This window comes from Chaetodon trifascialis, chromosome 16 (genome assembly GCF_039877785.1).
Source record: "Chaetodon trifascialis isolate fChaTrf1 chromosome 16, fChaTrf1.hap1, whole genome shotgun sequence".
In the NCBI taxonomy this organism is placed as follows: domain Eukaryota; kingdom Metazoa; phylum Chordata; class Actinopteri; order Chaetodontiformes; family Chaetodontidae; genus Chaetodon; species Chaetodon trifascialis.
This window is the reverse complement of record NC_092071.1, coordinates 5,356,140-5,375,397: the sequence shown is the minus strand read 5'-3', so window position 1 is coordinate 5,375,397 and position 19,258 is coordinate 5,356,140. Positions and strand designations below refer to the sequence as shown.

Genomic DNA, 19,258 nt, shown 5'->3' with positions numbered 1-19,258 from the left:
TCTCCCTCCCTCCCTCCCTCCCTCTCTCTCCCTCTCTCCCTCCCTCCCTCCCTCCCTCCCTCCCTCTCTGTCTCTCTGTGTCTGTCTGTCTTTCTCTCTCTCCCTCTGTCTCTCTCTCTGTCTCTCTCTCCCTCTCTGTCTGTCTGCCTGTCTGTCTCTCAGGCCTTCCCTCCGGTGCCTGAGGAGCGGAAACCCAACAGTCGGCTTCAGGAGAGGCTGCTGAAGAAACTCGGCCAGCACGCACATCCCTTCTACTTCACTGTGAGTCACTGCTGATCTTCAGCTCGTCTGCTTTCTCTGCAGAAGATTTTCCAGCTGCGAGGAGGACATTTATTGATTATGGCCGACTCCAGACACTAGGAGGAGCGATTAAGCAGAGCCCACGTGTGAGCAACAGATAAAGATGGTGGATGGAGAGAATAAACCTCTATATTTGATGTGGTTGGTACTAAAGCAGAAATAGAAGATATTTCAACCACAGAAACTTTCCCCGCAGACCAAGAACCTGGGAACTAAACCTGTACTGATTGGAGGAAAAAGGAAGTACATTTTAGTTACTGTACAGTTCAGGGGCTTTATTTTTCTTTGATGATTTATTTTCAGATGGTTCATGATGGTTACGCTCTGAAAGCGTCAGTCTGTGTTCATTCTTTGGTCACATGGACTCAAATCTGCAAAGTAAAGCCGAGCTGTGCCTGAAAAGATGCCAAAAGGTTTAAAATGTGGGGATGACGAAGCACATTTCCTCTCCTGGAAGACATTCTTCGTCTTACGCTTCGTTGTTGACATGAAACGTGACGTGAATAGTTTAGTTTCAAGCTTACCTTCTTGCCTCCACACAGCCGACCACTTACAGTATGAAATATGTCCGATTGTTGAAGAAACTTTTGGATGCAGACCAATGCTGACGTCAGGAAGGGCGGAGGGGGTTTCAGAGGCTGCTCGACCATCCAGCAAGCAGCTCTGATGGAGTTTACAAAGAAAACAGGATGATTCTGTGTGAAATCTCTCAAATGCAGCCGTCTAATTTCTAAGGACTTGCAGCTCTGTATGTTACTTCTTTGCTTCCATAGAGCCTGGAAGTGAGAAGTGAGCAGATTGTGTCCTTTGCATTTATTCAAACCCAGTTGTTCAGCAGTAAATGCAAACGGCCACATATGACCTCGTTCTTGTCCCCTCCCATGTTTCAATTGGCCTTTCAGAAGTGGTAGATGCAAACGGGAAGTTACACAAAGGGACTTCTCCTTGTTTAGTTCCTGGAAGCAAACGTCTATAAACTGTGAACTACATGAAGGAGCTGTACTCCCAACGCTTCCACGTGCGCAGTGTGAAGAGAGTAAATCCTCCAAAGATTATTTTCCCCTTTAAAATTAGATTAAATCCCCAAAAGCTGTTCACAAAGCATCATATCCCTCCAGACAGATGCTAAGCTAAAATATATGATCACAGTACAGAGGAGGACAAAGCTTCATTGTCTGAAGCAGAATAACATGGCAGCCGGAGTTCATCAGTGAACTGTCTCCTCTGTGTCCTGCAGGGTCGAGCAGGGTACGGTTTGTCCTCACTACAGTAAATCTGTGTCACTGGGACGTAGTGTCTCTGTTCAAGGACAGTTGGTGACAAATCTGTGACATTTCTTCAATTCACAAATTAAGATGTTATTTTTGTTTTTCTCTGCTGATTCAGATTCCTCAGAACCTCCCATGTTCAGTCACTTTACAGCCCGGCCCAGAGGACACTGGGAAGGTAACACACACACACACACACACACACACACACACACACACACACACACACACACACACACACACACACACACAGACAGTTTCTTGTATTCAAAATACTATGAACTTTATTTGATTGAGTCCTCTGACGTTTGTCATTACTGCTTCCTTCTGATTTAACATCAAATCTTTATTTTAAAGAATGAGATTTCCACCTCAGTTTTACAAAATACTTCTTAAACATCTCGTGCATATTCATGAGTCTAAACATGATGTGAGCTCAGTTATTAAACAGCAGGATTTTTCAGACTTTCCTAATATAGATTTATAAAGGCATTGTTGTGTCTCTGCAGTGCTGAACTCTGAAAACTGCACCTGAACAGAAAACCTGACTGTGTTTCAGCAGAATAAGTCAAAGTCAAAAGCAGCTTTAGTGGTCTGCACTGAATGAAGGCAGCTTCTGGTGTTGAACTGCTCGTCTCTCCCTGCAGGCCTGCGGTGTCGACTTTGAGATCAGAGCTTTCTGTGCCAAGTCAATAGAAGAGAAGATTCACAAGAGGTGAGTTCAGGTTTAGGAGGTCTGATACGGGATCCACAGAGGGTCCAAAACATGTCGTATTATTCCCAGGTAAGCCATAAACAGCTCCAAATCAATCAGTCACAAGGGTTTCACATCAATCAGGACCTCAGCAGACTGTGGATGGGGCTTTTATTTTGTAGACAAAATTAGATACTTGTTCCATGCCCTGAATCTGGCTGAGGTTCAAGCTGCAGGTCTTAGTGATATAGAGAATCATATTGTCGTAATTGACAGAAATGCCAAATAGTCTTTGGTTCCAGCTTCTGAATTTTTTGTTTTTATTTGTCAAACATGACAATAAATTCAATATCTTAAGGTTTTAGGCTGTTTGTCAGACAGACAAGTTAATTGGAGACATTACACTGGTCTCTGAGCAGCTGTAAATGCCATTTTCCTCACTTTATTAACAAACTAGGTTTGAGTTCATTTAGAAACCAGGTCGCCTTTACAGGGTTTGTCCACCAGAGAGCGCTGACAGAATGTCCTGCTCAGGCAGTATTTAGCTTTGTCACAGTGTGGAAAAAAAATGTGTGATGGGTCAAACAGGTTGAACTTCAGTGTGAAACGTTTGCAGGAACTCGGTGCGTCTGGTCATCAGGAAGGTTCAGTACGCCCCGGAGAAGCCAGGCCCTCAGCCAATGGTGGAGACGACCCGCAGCTTCCTGATGTCTGACAGATCCCTACACCTGGAGGCCTCTCTGGACAAGGAGGTACACACACACACACACACACACACACACACACACACACACACACACACACACACACACACACACTCACACCTACCTGCCTGCTGTGTCACAGAATCGACCTGATGGCTGGTTTCTCATGTGTTACTGGAAAATAAATCAGTGCATTTACTCAAGTACAGCACTTGAGTAAATATCTCAGTCATTTTACTGCAGAGTGAGTAATTTTACTGCTGATACTTTAACTACAAGAAGCTCATAATACTTGTAAGTAATATTTTGAATGCAAGACGTTTTGTTGTATGTATATAAGTATGCAATGTATTCTTATATCATCGCTCTGTTACTTTTACGTGTGTAGTCTGAGTACTTCGTCCACCACTGGTGTTTGGAAATGAAATGTCACACACATCAAACAGCTTTTAGCTCTTATGTCTGTCTCTGGCAGCTCAGATGAATTCAGATCACGTCTTCTTTTTTTAAACACATCCTCCTTAAAGATGCCTTAATAACACTAATAAATGTTGTCTTTTCCCATGGTGCATTGTGAGCAGCTGTATTACCACGGAGAGCCCATCAGCGTCAACGTTCACGTCACCAACAACTCCACCAAGACCGTCAAGAGAGTCAAGATCTCCGGTATGTCTGTCTCTTCTCTGTCTGTCTGTCTCTTCTCTGTCTGTCTTTGCTGTTGTTCTTGTATGCTCTCACCATAACCTGATTATAAAGTGCATTTTCATACACAGTCTGTTCTTTTTGTCCATCTGGTGGCTATAAAATGTCCATGCTTTTATTTTGGAAGCAGAGGAAGGAGATAACCCTTCACTTCCTGGTCTAATTGAACAGTTTGTGGTCAGACTGCTTAAAGGGAGAGAAAGTTCAATTGTTCAATCGTGCCTAAAAAAAGCTGAATGGAAATACATACTCTCATAAAAATTGTTTCCTGTTGTCAGAAAATGATAGACGAACATGTGACTTAAACGTCACTCCTCACGAGCGATGAGGAGGCTGTAACCTTCCTCACATTCATCCACGAAACTGGCAGAAATGTCAGATTTCCATCATGTTTTCCATCATTTGAGCTTTGACCGGAGCTCTTTTAATTACTTCATCTCACTGCGTCCTCTTCTTCTTCTTCTAATCACACTGAGTAGAGAATTAGCTCCACCTGCTGTTTGTCTCCATCAACCAATGAGCTTGTATTCACACAGCAGGAGCGGATGGAAACAAGCTCACTGTGTTTTCTCTGTATGATTTCTCTCTCTCTCTCTCTCTCTCTCTCTCTCTCTCTCTCTCTCTCTCTCTCTCTCTCTCTCTCTCTCTCTGCAGTGCGTCAGTATGCAGACATCTGCCTGTTCAGTACTGCCCAGTATAAATGTCCAGTCGCCCAGCTGGAGGCAGAGTAAGTCCCAGTTTAATGTGTCTGCTCCCAGTAAAAATCTCCTCTGGTACATTTTAGTTTCCACAGATTATCTAAGTCTCCGATATTTACTTAGGTTAAAGAGAGAATCGGCCCTTTACTCGAGACAGGCCTGATTTCCAGTCTGCCCTGTATTCCTGTATTTGATTATATTTTATATATTATCTAGTTTTAAATAGGATTCATCTTGTTTAAACCAGCGATAACCTGGACTGAAATGGTTTAATCCAGTTTGTAGGTATTTTAAGCAGAGAGAAAATGCTTTGAACCAGAGATAACATACATTAAAGTGGGCTGAAACAAGACCAGTTTAACAAGTTAAACCCAGTACAGAGTTCACGTGTGCTGGTGTGAAGACCATCACAGTGTGACTCTACAGACAGTAGACACAATAATTTTAAATTATCATCCAGAACTAGAATTCGCAGTCAGACTGTGGAGATCTGGTGAGTGGGCGGGATTTACGTGAACAGTTTGATTGACAGCAGCGTGTCGTCTCCTCAGTGACCAGGTGTCGTCCAGCTCCACCTTCTGTAAGGTGTACACTCTGACCCCGACGCTCGACAAGAACAGAGAGAAGAGAGGACTCGCTCTGGACGGCAAGCTCAAACATGAAGACACCAACCTGGCCTCCTCCACCATGTAAGACACACACACACACACACACACACACACACACACACACACACACACACACACACACACACACCAGGTGTGTAAGACAGGTGTGTTGGTGCACACAAGTGACCACGGCGCTCTGTTGTGTGTTTCAGTGTGAAGGATGTCACCAACAAGGAGGTTCTGGGGATCCTGGTGTCCTACAGAGTCAAAGTCAAGCTGGTGGTCTCTCGTGGAGGGTATGACACACACACACACACACACACACACTCACACTCACACACACACACTGCTGACATCACTTCCTGTCCTCTTGCCTCACTCTTTCCTGTAGATGCCATTAGTGGAGTTTGGAGCTCAACTCCATTCAACTATTCATTTGCGGCTGAGCTGCACAGACATTGACGACTCGTCTTGACCTCATGGGCAGCTACGTAAAAGTGTCCAATCAAATGAGACTGGGGGCACCATGGTAACCCCATGGTAACAAGAATTTTCGCTGTTTTCTGTCTCTGTATTGACGGAACAGTTAACTAAATGAATCAATAATAGAAATAATGATTGTGAGAGTTTTTTTATGATGTTAAGCTCAGTTTAACTAAACCTGATCCTGACTGTCAGTGTCTCCATGTTGGTGCAGCTCAGCTTCCCGCTTCCTGCTTCCTGTTAGCGTGGAAGCGTCTGCTTGTTGCTGTCGCTGCTCCTCACTGTGTTTGCTTCCACTGTAGGTTGTGAACGTGTTGCTTTTCATGTCATCTCCCCTCTGCGTTCTTGGCTTTTTGTGTGGCTCCCCTCTTCCTCCTCCTCCTCCTCCTCCTCCCCCAACCCCCCCCCCCCCCCCCCCCCCCCCACTGACCTCGCCCCCCCATCCCTGCAGGCTGCTTCGAGGCATGTTGGAGAGGTAAATGTGTCTGATCTGAAGCCAACAGCATACATGAAACATAAAAACACAAATCCGCTCCAGTTCAGAAGTTTAAACCACTTTAACCAGTTTAAATCAGCGATAAACTGGTTTAAACTGCTCTTAACAACAGATGGCTTTGAATTACAATCAAAGTGGGTTGTTTAAACAGAGTTTAACCTGAGATAAACCAGTTTGAATTGGTTTTAAATGATACTAATTCAACTTTGTTTGAGGCCTGATAATATAAGAGAACAAGTGCTTTTAAACCAGAGAAACTGGATTATTATGTATATTTGATCATATTTCATTGAGAGTCTTCCTGTTTTCTGACCACATCCTGTTTTTATTTGCTGTTGACACAAACACTCCCTCTATGTTTACCTGTTTGGCTCTTGATAAATGTAATGTGCATAACATCAACAGATTTGTGTTACATTATACAACACTGCGACCTCCTGACGCGTCTGTCACTTTTCAGAGACGTGTCGGTGGAGCTGCCCTTCATCTTAATGCATCCTAAACCTGTGGAGCCGCCGGTGTCCCGCCCACAGTCAGGTGACCTCACAGCACACAGGAAGTCTGTGACCATCATTCAGCTGAAACAGATCGTGCACACACAGGCTTAACCCGAGAACACACAGCTTTTTCAGCCTTTATGTTACCCTCTGGCCTCTATCATTCACTGGATTTCCATGGAGACAAGAGGCAGTTTCCATGGAAACAGCAGCGTGACATGCTAATGTTTGTGTGTGTGTGTGTGTGTGTGTGTTACAGCTGTGCCAGAGATGGACCCCCCCATCGATACCAATTTGATAGAGTTCGACACAAAGTAAGTATCAAGTCTTCTGTTGAGGTTTTTTTTTTTTTTTTTTAAAGGAGAAGAATTCAGACTTTTTGAATCACTTTTATACACTTGAAGTTCTTTTTTCCTGGTTTTCAGAACCAGTTCACACATTCTCCCACCGACAAGCATTTATATTGTTGTAAAATCCAAAACCAGAATCCACTGGGATCTGTTCTGAATGCCAGTTCTTGGATCTGTTCTGGGTTTGGTTTTATATTAGCTGGACTTTTGTGGACAGCAGTGCAGATAAACAGAGAGCTAGGTATTGACATCAGGAGGCGGCTGCGGCTCAGGAGGTAGAGCGGTCGACCACCGATCAGGACGTCAGTGGTTCGATCCCTGGCCCCCTGGTGCCGCGCCACCCCTGAGTGTCTGTCTGTCTGTCCACCACGTTGTTCCAGAGTAGCTCAACAACTATTCAATATATCCACTTGAAATTTCTCTCATTTGTTTCCCTCAGAATGAACTTAAATAACTGCATCAGGTCAACATTTTAATGTGTCCAATAGTTTGGTTTGTGATCAAAATAGGGCTGGGCGATATGGCTGAAAACTCTATCACGATATAATTATCGATATCGGTTGATATCGATAATTATTGATATTTTTTATTACCTATTTAAATTAAGGACCAGGAGAAAAATACATTAAATTTAAACATTTTTAGTTTAAATTTAACCTTCCTCTGATTATAATCCCCTCAGCTATCAAAGCAGAAAGGAAAGGAAATGTCAACACAACCATGGAAAACACTCAAATAATAAATGTAAATAAAAGTGTAAAAATGTAAACAAAGAGAAACCTGAGAACTTTTTTCTGCAGGTTTAGTGCAGCAAGTTCACAAGCTGATTCACACTCTGGTGAATAAAATGTTTTCAGATATGTGCAGTGTTTTGGAAACTGAGGTAGACTTGACATCCTTAACATACAAAAAAACATGATAGACAGCACAGTAACACTGACTGAACTATAAAACCAGCCTAGACATATGAACAACTTTAGTCACTCTTCTTACTCTAAACATACCTGAACTATTCGATTATATTTTTATTGCGAGTGTGTTTAAATAAAAATGCTGCCTCCGTTACGTCTTCGTGCCTTTTAGATGATTTGTCATCAGGCACTGAAGCAGATACCTCTGCATGGTGGTCTGCTGCTTGTGCGGTGGTGCTGCGGTTGGCGGACATTGGCGAATACGGCTGCGCTCCAAAGAGTGAGCGCGGCTAAGGTGGTTAAATAAGTTTGTGGCATTACCGGTCTTGGTGGGGACGACAGTCTTGCATAAGTTACAGACCACATCGGTCTGACTACGGTCCGACTTATAAAATCCAAAAAACTGCCATACTGGCGAGCTGACTTTCCCTGTTCTATCGACAATTTCTTTGCTCGCTGCAGCGCTCACTTCCTATTTCTCATCTCACTCCTCGTGAAGAATCAAACACGAGACAACGAAATTGCGCAACCGAACTTGATACCGTTACATGATTGGCGTGTTAGCGTGTCACTCCCACTGCTCAGTGATTACTCCCAATGTTGCTCGGTTACCTGAGAGCGAGTGCCTTTGTTCATGCAACCAACCTCACTTAGCAACTTCAGGTTTCTTCCGACGAAGAAAAAAAAAATTATCGAATGTTTTATCAAATGCATTTTTTATTGATCTTGATTACGTGTCTATTGCGAGACATATCGCTATCGTTTTATCGCCCAGCCCTAGATCAAAACCTGCAACGCTAATGACCAGCCTGAACTGCTGCTAAATGTTAGCATGCTAACATACTAAACTATGGTGAACATGGTAAACATTATACCTGCTCAACATTGGCATCTTAGCAGGTTGTTGTTAGTATTTAGCTCAAAGCACTCGCAGAGCTGCTACTAAGACTGACCACAGACACTCGACTCGTGTCATGTGATGGTCTGTGGGATTGTGGGAAATGATGCTTGTTAAAGGGTGCTGAAAACAGAAAAATAAACAATAGAAAGATAAAAATCAATAATCTCATGTCATCTTATTGTCTTAAAATAAGATAAGAGTCCTGATCTAAACGTGAATGAAGCCATGTGACATACTGCTGAGTCTCTGAGGACTTTTAGTCTTTAGCGTCTCTTTCTGTCCTCTCAGCAGCATCTCCCAGGACGACGACTTCGTGTTCGAAGACTTCGCCCGCCTGCGGCTCAAAGGCGTTGTGGACGACAAGGACGAGGACTGCTAGGAGCTCGCCAACCCCTTCATACGCTCGCTTCAAAACCACCACACACGCACGCACACTCTCACACACACACACACACACACACACACACACACACACACACACACACACACACACACACACACACACACACACACACACACACACACACACACACACACTCACTCTTCACGTTACATTCCCCGGTGGAGGGGATGGATGAGGGCATGTTTGGATGGAGGCCTCGCAGGGGCATCGGTGGTGTTCTTCCTCTCTTGCTTCAGCCATTTGTCACACCGCCGCCATTTTTGCCGCCGTCTTCTCCATCTGTCTTCTGTTTCTCCTTTTTGCTGAAGGTTATAAATGTTAAGCAGCTGCAGGACAGATGTTGGCGGTGTGGACTGAACCTCTGCTGTTTCTTTCTGTGTAGTCAGGACGTTTGGGTGCGGGACGGGCGATCGATCGGCAGGAAAAGAAAATGAGCACGTAGGGAGACTCGCGGCGTTCGTCCTCTTTTACTTTCAAATCTTTCTTTGAATGTCGACCGTGTCCACGGCGACCATCACCGTGTCTTGTACAAACAGAATATATATTTGAAAAAAAAAGTTATCTTCTACGAGCAGTCGAGATCTGTGTTGAGTGGCTATCGCCGTTTTTCTTAAAGTAAATACTGTAGATGCTTTTTACGTCATGGCTGCAAGGGGAGGAGACACACACGCACACACACACGCACACACACGCACACACACAGTCACAACAGTCTTACACAGGCGACTGAAGTTCGATGTCACCAGCATCCTCTCTCTCCCGCTCTCGTCACTCTGAACCCCGTCGTCCATTTTCTGAAACGTTTGAAACGTCGTCACGCGCGCGGTTTGTTTCTAAGAACCATTCCAGCGTTGATGGAGTTGCTTCCTCTCATTTAGAAAACTTTCACCTCTCCGAAGTGAAAGAATACATCGGGTTGTTTCGGTGTTCTGCTTCAACGTTCAGCGAACATCGCTCCGAGCAGGAAATGGTGCTTTCAGTCAACGTACAGGAAGACGAGTCCACTGTGACATCTGAGTTTGAGAATTAAGAAAGCTCAAGAAAAAAGTTTTGCAAGTTAAAATTCTAACTCTACATGTCGTGTAAATTTGCAATATTTCAAGTAAAAAACAGAAATATTTCTAGAATAAACTTGATTTTTACCTGTTGGTTCCTGCTTCAAAGCAGACTTCATGCAGGTTTGTTTTGGTCAAAAGGTCTAAAGCTGCCTCTAAGTAATAATCTGTTTGAAATTCTTTTAAAAGGGATGTTTTGTCCGTATCTTCTTGGTGTTTGACACAGAGGAATAAGCTACATGAAAAATCCAGAACATTACCGGACTTCTTCTTTCCGTTTCTCTTCTTTTCTGCAGCAGGTCTGAACGTTTCTTTAAGGCTCTCGAGGTTCTGCCGCCTCTCCGGCTCGTTCAGCTGTGCATTTGTTCTTCAGTCAGGGAAGTCAATTGATCACCGATAAGCAGAAATGTTTCTTTGTTCTTCACTGAGTTTCACGTCTTTGTCTCCTCTGTGAAGGATCGTTCACGCTTGAACTCGTTTTATTAAAGACATTTCAGGCCCCAGTTTTTGAGCTACAGCTGTCCAGCGAATTAAATGTTTTTTTTTTCCTCACAGTTATGAAGTAAAGGTCGATATTTAAATATGAAAACGGCTCCTAACTGTTAAAAACAGTCTGAAGAACCGAGCACAAACTCTGATCACGCTGGAATCGTTTTTTAAACTCGGATCAAACTTTAAGCCAGTTGGATGTGGAGTCACTCGACTTTCCTGCCTGACGCTCAGCAGTCAAACCTTGTCTGCTCTAAGCTGGTCTGGTTCTGTTCGTTTGGTCCTGACTGACAGTAAAAGTGGACTCCTCGTCCTTCTCTGAAGCTCAAAGCGGCTCTTGTGTCACTTCCTGAAGTTGTGAAACACTTTAAAACTGATGCTAAACTGTGAGTTTACATTCAGAGCAGTCAGAGAGAGCGATCAGCGGACGTCCGCGACTCGATCCCACCTGGTTTAAAGGATCATCTGTCATCATCAGCTCGTTAAAGGGAAATACTGCTGTTCTTTAGTTCATCACATCTCTCTGCTTCAGATTTTCACTGACCTGAACGCCCTTTCAGCGAACATGTTTAACGACGTTCGGTGTTTAATTTGAAGGATCGAGCTGCATCTTTTAGTCATTTAGTAACGTCTGTAAACTGCTTTGTGCCTTCTGGATCTCACGGTTGCCAATAAGACATCTTTCATTGCCAGTCCCTCGTTTGTTTTTTTGTGATTTTTGCGGCTAAAAGCAGAATTTGCAGCGTTGTCAGTGAAAGACTGTGATGCTGTTTGACTTTTTTTTGTTACTCAGTGGTAAATTGAAGGAACCTACTGCAAGTCAACAAAAAGGGGGAAAAATGCCAATTCTAATAATGTCCAGGTGAAGATTCGGTGTTGTTGTTGATCAACCTTCTGATTTTCAATGCTAAATATTTAAAACAAAGGTCGAGATCATTTTGTGATAATTCCTCATTTTGCCTGTGAAATTTATCCCTAAACTCGGCTCCTGGCCTGTTCGTAGCCTGGCAGGCAGAAGTTATCATGTGACCCCGGAAACAACGAAGTCGGTTTTTTCTTCTTTTTTTTAACTGAATTCTTGTAAAATTCAGACCTTTTGTCTGTTAAAATTACAATTCAATTGCCAAAAGTAGGTTTTTCTTGTCAAGCCGTGACGACTTTTTTCCTATAAAAAGTTCAATTTTATCTCGCAGTAGTCTTTCTGTCTCAAATTACTGTATTGACATTCGTCAGGTCTTAATCTCATAAAATTGTCTTTATTGTGAGTTAAATTTCTTAGATTAGTTTATCCTCTGAAGGACTGTTTGTCTTAAAAAGTCACAGCTTTGTCTTCTGCTTTTTACTGGCTTTAATTGACTTAAACACAATTCAAATATTTCACCTGAACTCTTGAAATCTCAGCTGTAGATTTCTTTTCTCAGCGAGGCCCCGGTTCTCCCGTCTTATGCCGTGTGACATAAACCTAACATGCAAATGACCAAATTCTATATGTGAGAAGTGCCATGAAGATGTCCACAGCCAGTGAAAACAGTAACTGAGAGATGGGATTAAAATGAACCAAACAGCACCAGTGTTTCCCGTCCAGTCCACCACATGAGCCTCCTCTTCCTCTGAATCGCCCCTCGTTTAAACGTTTGTTGTCTTCATTCAGACTCAGACGTCATGTGAAGGACTTCAGCAGCTCGGGTGTTATCATCCTCTACTTGATCTTTTCTCTGTGCTCCTTCTCACGAATAGACGGCTGAAAGTAGTTCCCAACATTCGTTCTTCGCCGTCAATTCTGTCTCTAAACAAGTTTTTATTCCCCCCATAAAAGCTTCACGGATCAACATTTCACACGACACGAGAGCACCGCACTTTCACTGGAAACAAACCCTCAGAACTGCACGTTAGTACTTTTTGGCTTCTTTCGGGAGACAAAGAAGAAGAATGTTGTTTTTCGACGCTTGGCCATTTTCCCAAATTGTGTTTTTGACAAGTTTCAAGGTTTCACACAAACCAACAAACTTTCTTCTTTTTTTTTTAATCTAAAAACTGCCCTCCCTTCCCCCTTCGCTCAGTCAGTCATTGAAGCTGCGGCCGTCACCCAGAAGGGAAGAAGAAGAAGAAGACGAAACAGCATGTTTTGAATTTTTTGGTTTTATTTTCCGAGCAGTGCTGTGAATCGTACGAGCTGTGATTCTGTCCTTATTTTGTCGTGCATATGTGGGGTAACTTTGCTAAGTGTGAAAATATTTTGAAGTGCCACGCCCCGGCCTGTGCGATGCTTACCATGATGTCTGTAAAACAGGAAGTGATTCTGCTGGTGGGACGAACACCACAAAAGATAGAATTATGATTATTATGCTTCTGATTATTATTATTATTATTATTATTATTATGGTGACTATTATTATTACTTCTACTGTATCATCATTGCGACCATGATTATTCTCATAATCATTTAAGAGTCTATTGTTTTGCCATGTATTTTTTATTTTGAGATTTTTATTTTAGTTTTCTTTTTATTATTAAAGGCAAAATGAACTAACAGAAACTGCTGCTGTCTGGTGCTTCTGCAGTTAATGCATGAATGTTTTAGATGTGATTTTTTTTTTTATCTCCACACTGAAGTTGGCATCAGGTTTGGTGATTTGGTGAAAGTTGAACATGGACCGGATTCACTTGAAAAAAAAAGAGGATTTTTCGATGTTTAGGTTGAATACAGCAAAGTCATTTAAATGCTGTTTAAACAGCAGCAGTCAAATGTTTTAAGCTCTAAATGCTGTACCTGTTGTCCAATTGATGGTTTTGTTTCAGCAAGTTGCATTGAGCTCTCAGGGCCACCGTAGTTCTCACTCTCGAGTCCTGACAGCGACTAAAAGGAATGACAAATCTGTCCTTCCTCAGCTGGACTTTGACTTTAAAGAGTACCTTGTAAAGCAGACGTTACTTCTTCTCCACTACATTTCAGAGGGAGGTTTGTACTTTGTACTGCAGTACATTCGAGAGCTTTAGTTACTTTACAAACCGTGAAACTGAACAAGTACAGCTGCAGCTGTCTGAGCAACAGTGAAGTCCTGCTTTGACATAAATGTATGAGCTAACACTCCTATTTTCAAGGCAGGTACGTTATTAGTATGAAAGGATTTGAGTACTTCCTGCACCCAACAGTGATGTCATACTGCCCTCGAGTGCTTCTCTTCATCATTATAAGTTGGCTTTTGAAGTGCTGACATGCTAAAGTAAAGCGCGCTAATGTTTTGGAGCTCCAGTCCTGATTTTCAAACGAGCAGGTTTTTGGTGGAAAATTCCTCCGAAGCCGCTCAAGAACAGACGGCGCTCAGTTTTCATTTTGTTGCGGTTTATTGGAAATCAGTGGAACATCAGAGCAGGTTTCCTCACACAGTCAAATCTGAGACCACCCAGCTGACTGATTGTTCTGGTCGACTCCAGGTGTGCACAGGTATCTCTGAGGGGTCTCCTCTGGTTAAGCCAACATTCTGGAAAACTAACACAAGTTCTTGATGATCTGGATCAGTTTCTGGTGAGAAAAGTCTTTTTTTTTGCATTTTTTTAAGGATAATTAGAAAGGTGATTATTTTTTAAAAAGCCGTCTTCAGTCGTGCCGTCATAAAGCGTCGTAGTCATCGTCATCTTCGTGCTTCCTCTTCAGCGACTCCCCGCCCGAGTTCTGTGACACCATGTTGGTGGTGATGAGGATGTTCTTGGAGCCAATAAGAGACGGGTTGATGAGGACATTGGAGACAGCGGGCGTGGACGGCGTGGCTGTCGGGACGAGAAGAGCAGCGAGGGTTAAACTTCCTGGGTTTAGCCTACGTATTCAAACCAGCTGAAGGGCGTGAAGCTCCCAGAGGCTGGCAGCCATTTTGTTCTGCTTTACAGAGTTTCTACAGTTGAACACTGTAAAATCTGTGACGATTAACATTTGTTAAAGTCTGTCTCGCAATACTCACACGTAGACTGAAACCAATATTTCTACATCATTATTCCCCTGTGCAAACTGGCTGTTGGAAACTACACAATCCATGACTGCATAATCTTACAACACAACACATGACATTGATGGTTTTCTCATAAGAATACTGCAGTAGCATTTTTATGGCATTTAGTATTTTATAATCCGTACATGATGTACATATACATAATTGATTTTCTGTTCTATATCCTGTATACGTCTTTATCTCGACTCTTCTGTGCCACTGTGTTTGCTTTTTGTCAGACTTGCTGGCTGTAACGACTTAATTTCCCCAGTGTGGGATCAATAAAGTCTAATCTTAGACACTACATAATTTGCAGAACTGGTTTCAGAGACTCTGCAAACTTCCTTCAAGCCACATTTGTTTATTCTCCTCTGCGACTTCAAACCTTCAGTACCTGATGTTTTACTAGTTGTTTGTTGATCGCGGTGTGTTCATTATGGATGTTTCCTGTTTTCTCTTGGTAAACAACCAGATCAAATAAACACTTAAGTTATAATCCAGAAGATTTTCATTTTAATGTTTGTTAAGTCACCGTTTATCACTGAATGTGTTAACGCACTGGTGGAGAAAGTAAGGAAAAATACTGTATTAAATTACTGCTGATACAAACTGAACATTTCCTACTGCTGCACCTTCACATTAAACACAGGAGAAACACAAGCTGACTTTTATTGTGAAGTAGCCACAGGAAATGCAATGTGTCTGTCAGTCAGCTCAAAGCTTCCTGCTACTGTTCGTCAGTTCTTCAACAGTTCAACTGACGCTGTCATCATTTTGTGACAGCGGATCACTTTGACACGTTACAGGGAGTAAAGGAACAAGAAGGAGCTACACTGAGCTGAAAACCAACTTCTCAACGTAAAAAGGCCGATTTTTGCCCGACGTCTTTATTAATATGACAAGTTATTACAAGAGCCGCATTAATGAATCAAAACAGACACTATGTTCCAACAGCAAAGGGCCTGCAGTAAAGATTCATTCTACTTTCATTGCTAGCTGTCGTCTTAGTAAAGCCACATAACAGAAACCTGCACTGCTTAATAACACTGTGATGAGATTATTACTGGTAAATATCTTAAGCTGGTTTTAAGCTTTCGTGGTTTTCAACATTTAGGTCTTTTCTATGATGCAGCCTTTTAATTTCTCATTTTTTACTACTTCTGTGACATTTTGTGTTTTATGTTTTCGTGTCTTTTGCTACTCTTTTTTTACTGCTTTTGTCCAAAACAATTAAGAAAATAGGCATTTTTAATATTGTTGTAGCCTTCCAGATTAAATAAATATCAACTTTCCTCACTGAACTTCAGGTAGAAACAATCTGCTACTATCAGTGGTTGAACCCTGATATTAAAGTGGTATCAGATTTAAAGTAACAGGTTCTTACTGGTTTTGGTGGTGACCGTCTGAGAGGGTGGTGGGATCTGCACGGTGAACCTCTGACCCGTCAGAGACACCGGGGTTCCGACTTTAGTGGTGACGGACTGGACCGACGGGGTTCCTGTGAAGAAATCGCCGGTCAGAACAAACTGGCCCAGTACACACACACACTGGTCCAACTGGGACTAAAAACAGAAGCTACATCTGTTCAGTCTGGCTGAAGCAGAAAACACACCAACATATGAACAGAGACAAGGCAGGTGTACATGAATTTTATCTGTTTTTAACACACCTGAAAGAAATTTGAGAGACAGCTTTAACTCTTAAATCTGGTTTGATGGTACTGGCCTCAAAAATACAGTTTTAGTTAGGTTGTGATGCCTGATGGGACCTGAGGTGCCTACATTTCCCAGAATTCCTTCTGACAAACAGAAGTTTGTATTGAGCACTGTTGCACTCTCATGTAACATGTAGGAATAGAAACATGAATTGAGGTGAGCAGGTCAGGATACAGGCTGTAGCTGCAGTGCATTCTGGGTAAGACTAGCCTTTCTGCCTTTCTAATCAGACGCTCTGTGCTTTGAATTCAGGGACTGACAGTGTTTGCGTGTAGCGCCCTCTATAGCCTCGCAGCTGCATTGCATGATGGCAGACTCACCAAGGGTCGGCGTGCTCGGCCTGCTGGAGACGGCGCCAACACTGAGGCGAGGCACAGATATCCTGCCAGCAGACGACGACACCTGGAAGGACAAAACCACACCTCAAAGAATTGTTTTAGGGACTACAAGGAAAATGAAATCTGCAGAGGAAGATTAAGGTTTCACCTTTTTCTGCACAGATTTGAGTCTGTAGTTGGGCGCGGTCAGACAGTAGCGGTCTGGAGGAAGTCGGGGTCCGGTGTAGGGTTTGATTAGCGGCAGCGGGGTCTGGTTCTTCTGCCTCGCAACCTCCAACAGGAACTAAACACACAGCACGGCCGAAGATCCAGGTTAAAGAACAAAATACATGGAAAAACAAACCACATAAATACAGACGGCTGCTGTGGGTGAACGTGCACAGCATCCATCTGTGCTGCTGTTTGAACAGAGCGTCTGTTCTTGTTCTTCAACAACAACATTTACAACACAGATAACAGTCATTTTTCGAGCAAGCTGCTCCAGCAAAAACAGACTTTAACAAAGAAAAGAGACACGAACAGGAATGACGTAACACGAGCACGTGATCACTGTAACTCCATATAACTGCTGACAGGAGGATGGTAACATGGAGGCTTACGTCTCGTGGTGGCGGCGAGGTGAACGACTGGTCCATGCGACACTGAATGGCCAGTTTGATGTCATCAGCATCAACATTGGACTTCTTGGCATGTGTGGCGTAGATTTTGGCGTCCTCGATGATGGTTGTCACATATCCTATAAAGAAAGAGCAGCTGAGTGATGATGACACTTAAAATCCTCACAGACAACAAAAAGAAGCATTTGATGAATTATAATGAAAAAAAAAACATCATAAAAACATTCTTATACTAATCTAAAGATTTATTTACTTTTGCAAGTTATATGTTTTATTTTGAAAGAGTTTCACTGTGCCTTTAAAACACGTTTGCGGCCTTTGGAATTTTTCCCTATTTTTTGTTTGCTTTGCAACATTGAATGAAACTTTTAAAGATGCTTTTTTTCCCCATTGATCAACACAAAAAGACCCTCTAATGTCAGACTGAAAACAGATCTTTGTATAGATATATGCAACACAGACATGCACCTTGCATGCTTTCACAATGTTCCACTGATTTACAGGTGATGTTAATACACAAAGATAAGCAGCAAAGTTGTAAAAAAGGCAGAGAAGAAGAGGACTGCTGGCTAATACACGTGGATCTAAACAAGGCAGGTTTCAAAACATTAACAAACACTGTGTTTAGCCTCATTGGTACAGCTGGGCTCAATCAACCCACCATCTGCAGATCAGTGGAATAACGTGAAATCAGTCTAAAACTCAGGAGGGAACTACCTCTACATTTGCAGCCATCCAGATTTAAGTCCATTACAGGCTTTTGTACCAGTCAGACGTGACAAACATGAGGCTGATCAGTTCATCACATAAAACAGTGCTGTTAACTTACTGTAGGTGAACTCTAACATCTGGTTGATGACTCTGGGCTCGTACTCAGTAATGCCCATGTCCTTCAGGATTTGGATCATCACCTGCAACACATAGTTATGATCCATCAGACAACGTGACGACATCAGGATGAACAGACATGTGCTCACCTCATCAAGAATAAGTCCTCACACGTAGGACAAAAGCCGACAGGGCAAAAAGGTTTAGCTGATGAATTGATCTCTGACAATCAATGATTTCTTTCAGTCATTTATCAAGTAGCACAGACAAACACTCACAGATTTCAGTTTCTCAAATGTGAGGATTGATCATTCATATCACTGTACATGGAATATTTGAGGGTTTTAAACAAAACAATGCATTTAAAGATATCATCACGTGCTCTAATAACTGGTGACAGACACTTTTAACTGTTTTATACCCTCAACAAATACTGCATTACTTCAGGAAGTTATACAGTAAGTTCCTAATTTAATTTTCCTTGGAATAATTAATCCTCCTTTTCTCAGTTCATTGTACGCTGAATATTTTAGGTTTTCGAACTTTTTTCCACTAACTGCTGACTTTTCATGGACTAAATATTAAAGCTATTAATTGAGAGAAGTAATTTTGAGAAAAATCCATAACGAAAACAGGAGGCTTAACCCATACATACGTGAGAATTGATGTTTTAAAGAGGGAAGGAGCCAGTGAGCCTCACAGTGTCCAGATTTTACCGATTTACTGTTGAGCGTCCTCTCTCTGAAGTCTGGTCACGGCGTTTCGGTATCAAACACTCGGACAAAGCCATCTTTCATGACTGTTAATGCTAATAAATTCCAGCGTAAGTCAATGTCAGAGATAAATATTGCGAACCTCTGTCAAAACACACAGAAGTCACTCGTGTTTACACCCCAACAGCACTTCTCTACCGGTGACTGGCTAAACTAACACGCTAGCTGGTCGTGTTGTGAACCGTAATCCGGAGCTAACGTTAGCTGACGAGCTAGCTAACGTTTGCACGTTCAGAGGAATGTACACAAACTGTTGCATTTAAGCAAAGACACGACCAGGGCGAATTCTAACTGCATCATAATGACAAATAAACTGTCAAAACTCAGATTTAATAATGTTACCTGGGCATCTTTAGGGATGGTTTTCGGCGCAGACATTTTGTTTTGTCGTTTACTTCCCAAACCGCTTTTCTTTCTTCTTCTGCTGTTTCAGCTTTCAAAAACA

The 19,258-nt window shown here is 42.5% G+C and overlaps 2 protein-coding genes across 3 annotated transcripts in view; one reads left to right on the top strand and one right to left on the bottom strand.

Annotated features, from left to right (window-relative positions):
• The window catches only part of LOC139344490 (arrestin red cell), a 27,301-nt gene extending 14,206 nt beyond the window's left edge, over nt 1-13,095 (top strand). The window contains exons 6-16 of one of the 2 annotated variants that reach the window (XM_070982721.1): nt 163-261; nt 1,687-1,746; nt 2,216-2,283; nt 2,879-3,014; nt 3,548-3,632; nt 4,323-4,395; nt 4,918-5,055; nt 5,187-5,270; nt 6,414-6,490; nt 6,710-6,764; nt 8,901-13,095. In XM_070982721.1, the coding sequence (XP_070838822.1) occupies nt 163-261; nt 1,687-1,746; nt 2,216-2,283; nt 2,879-3,014; nt 3,548-3,632; nt 4,323-4,395; nt 4,918-5,055; nt 5,187-5,270; nt 6,414-6,490; nt 6,710-6,764; nt 8,901-8,991 (966 nt within the window). In that variant the 3' untranslated portion in view covers nt 8,992-13,095. The remainder of the gene's footprint in view (nt 1-162; nt 262-1,686; nt 1,747-2,215; nt 2,284-2,878; nt 3,015-3,547; nt 3,633-4,322; nt 4,396-4,917; nt 5,056-5,186; nt 5,271-6,413; nt 6,491-6,709; nt 6,765-8,900) is intronic. The other variant, XM_070982722.1, reaches the window with a different exon arrangement.
• Nucleotides 9,281-19,258, bottom strand: taf9 (TAF9 RNA polymerase II, TATA box binding protein (TBP)-associated factor). Its single transcript, XM_070982723.1, has 8 exons — nt 19,156-19,258; nt 18,042-18,123; nt 17,195-17,331; nt 16,744-16,878; nt 16,578-16,659; nt 15,927-16,040; nt 14,166-14,327; nt 9,281-9,291 (listed from the first exon to the last, which is right to left on the bottom strand). The coding sequence occupies exons 1-7, from the start codon at nt 19,189-19,191 to the stop codon at nt 14,170-14,172; spliced, it is 744 nt and encodes a 247-aa protein (XP_070838824.1). The 5' UTR covers nt 19,192-19,258; the 3' UTR covers nt 9,281-9,291; nt 14,166-14,169.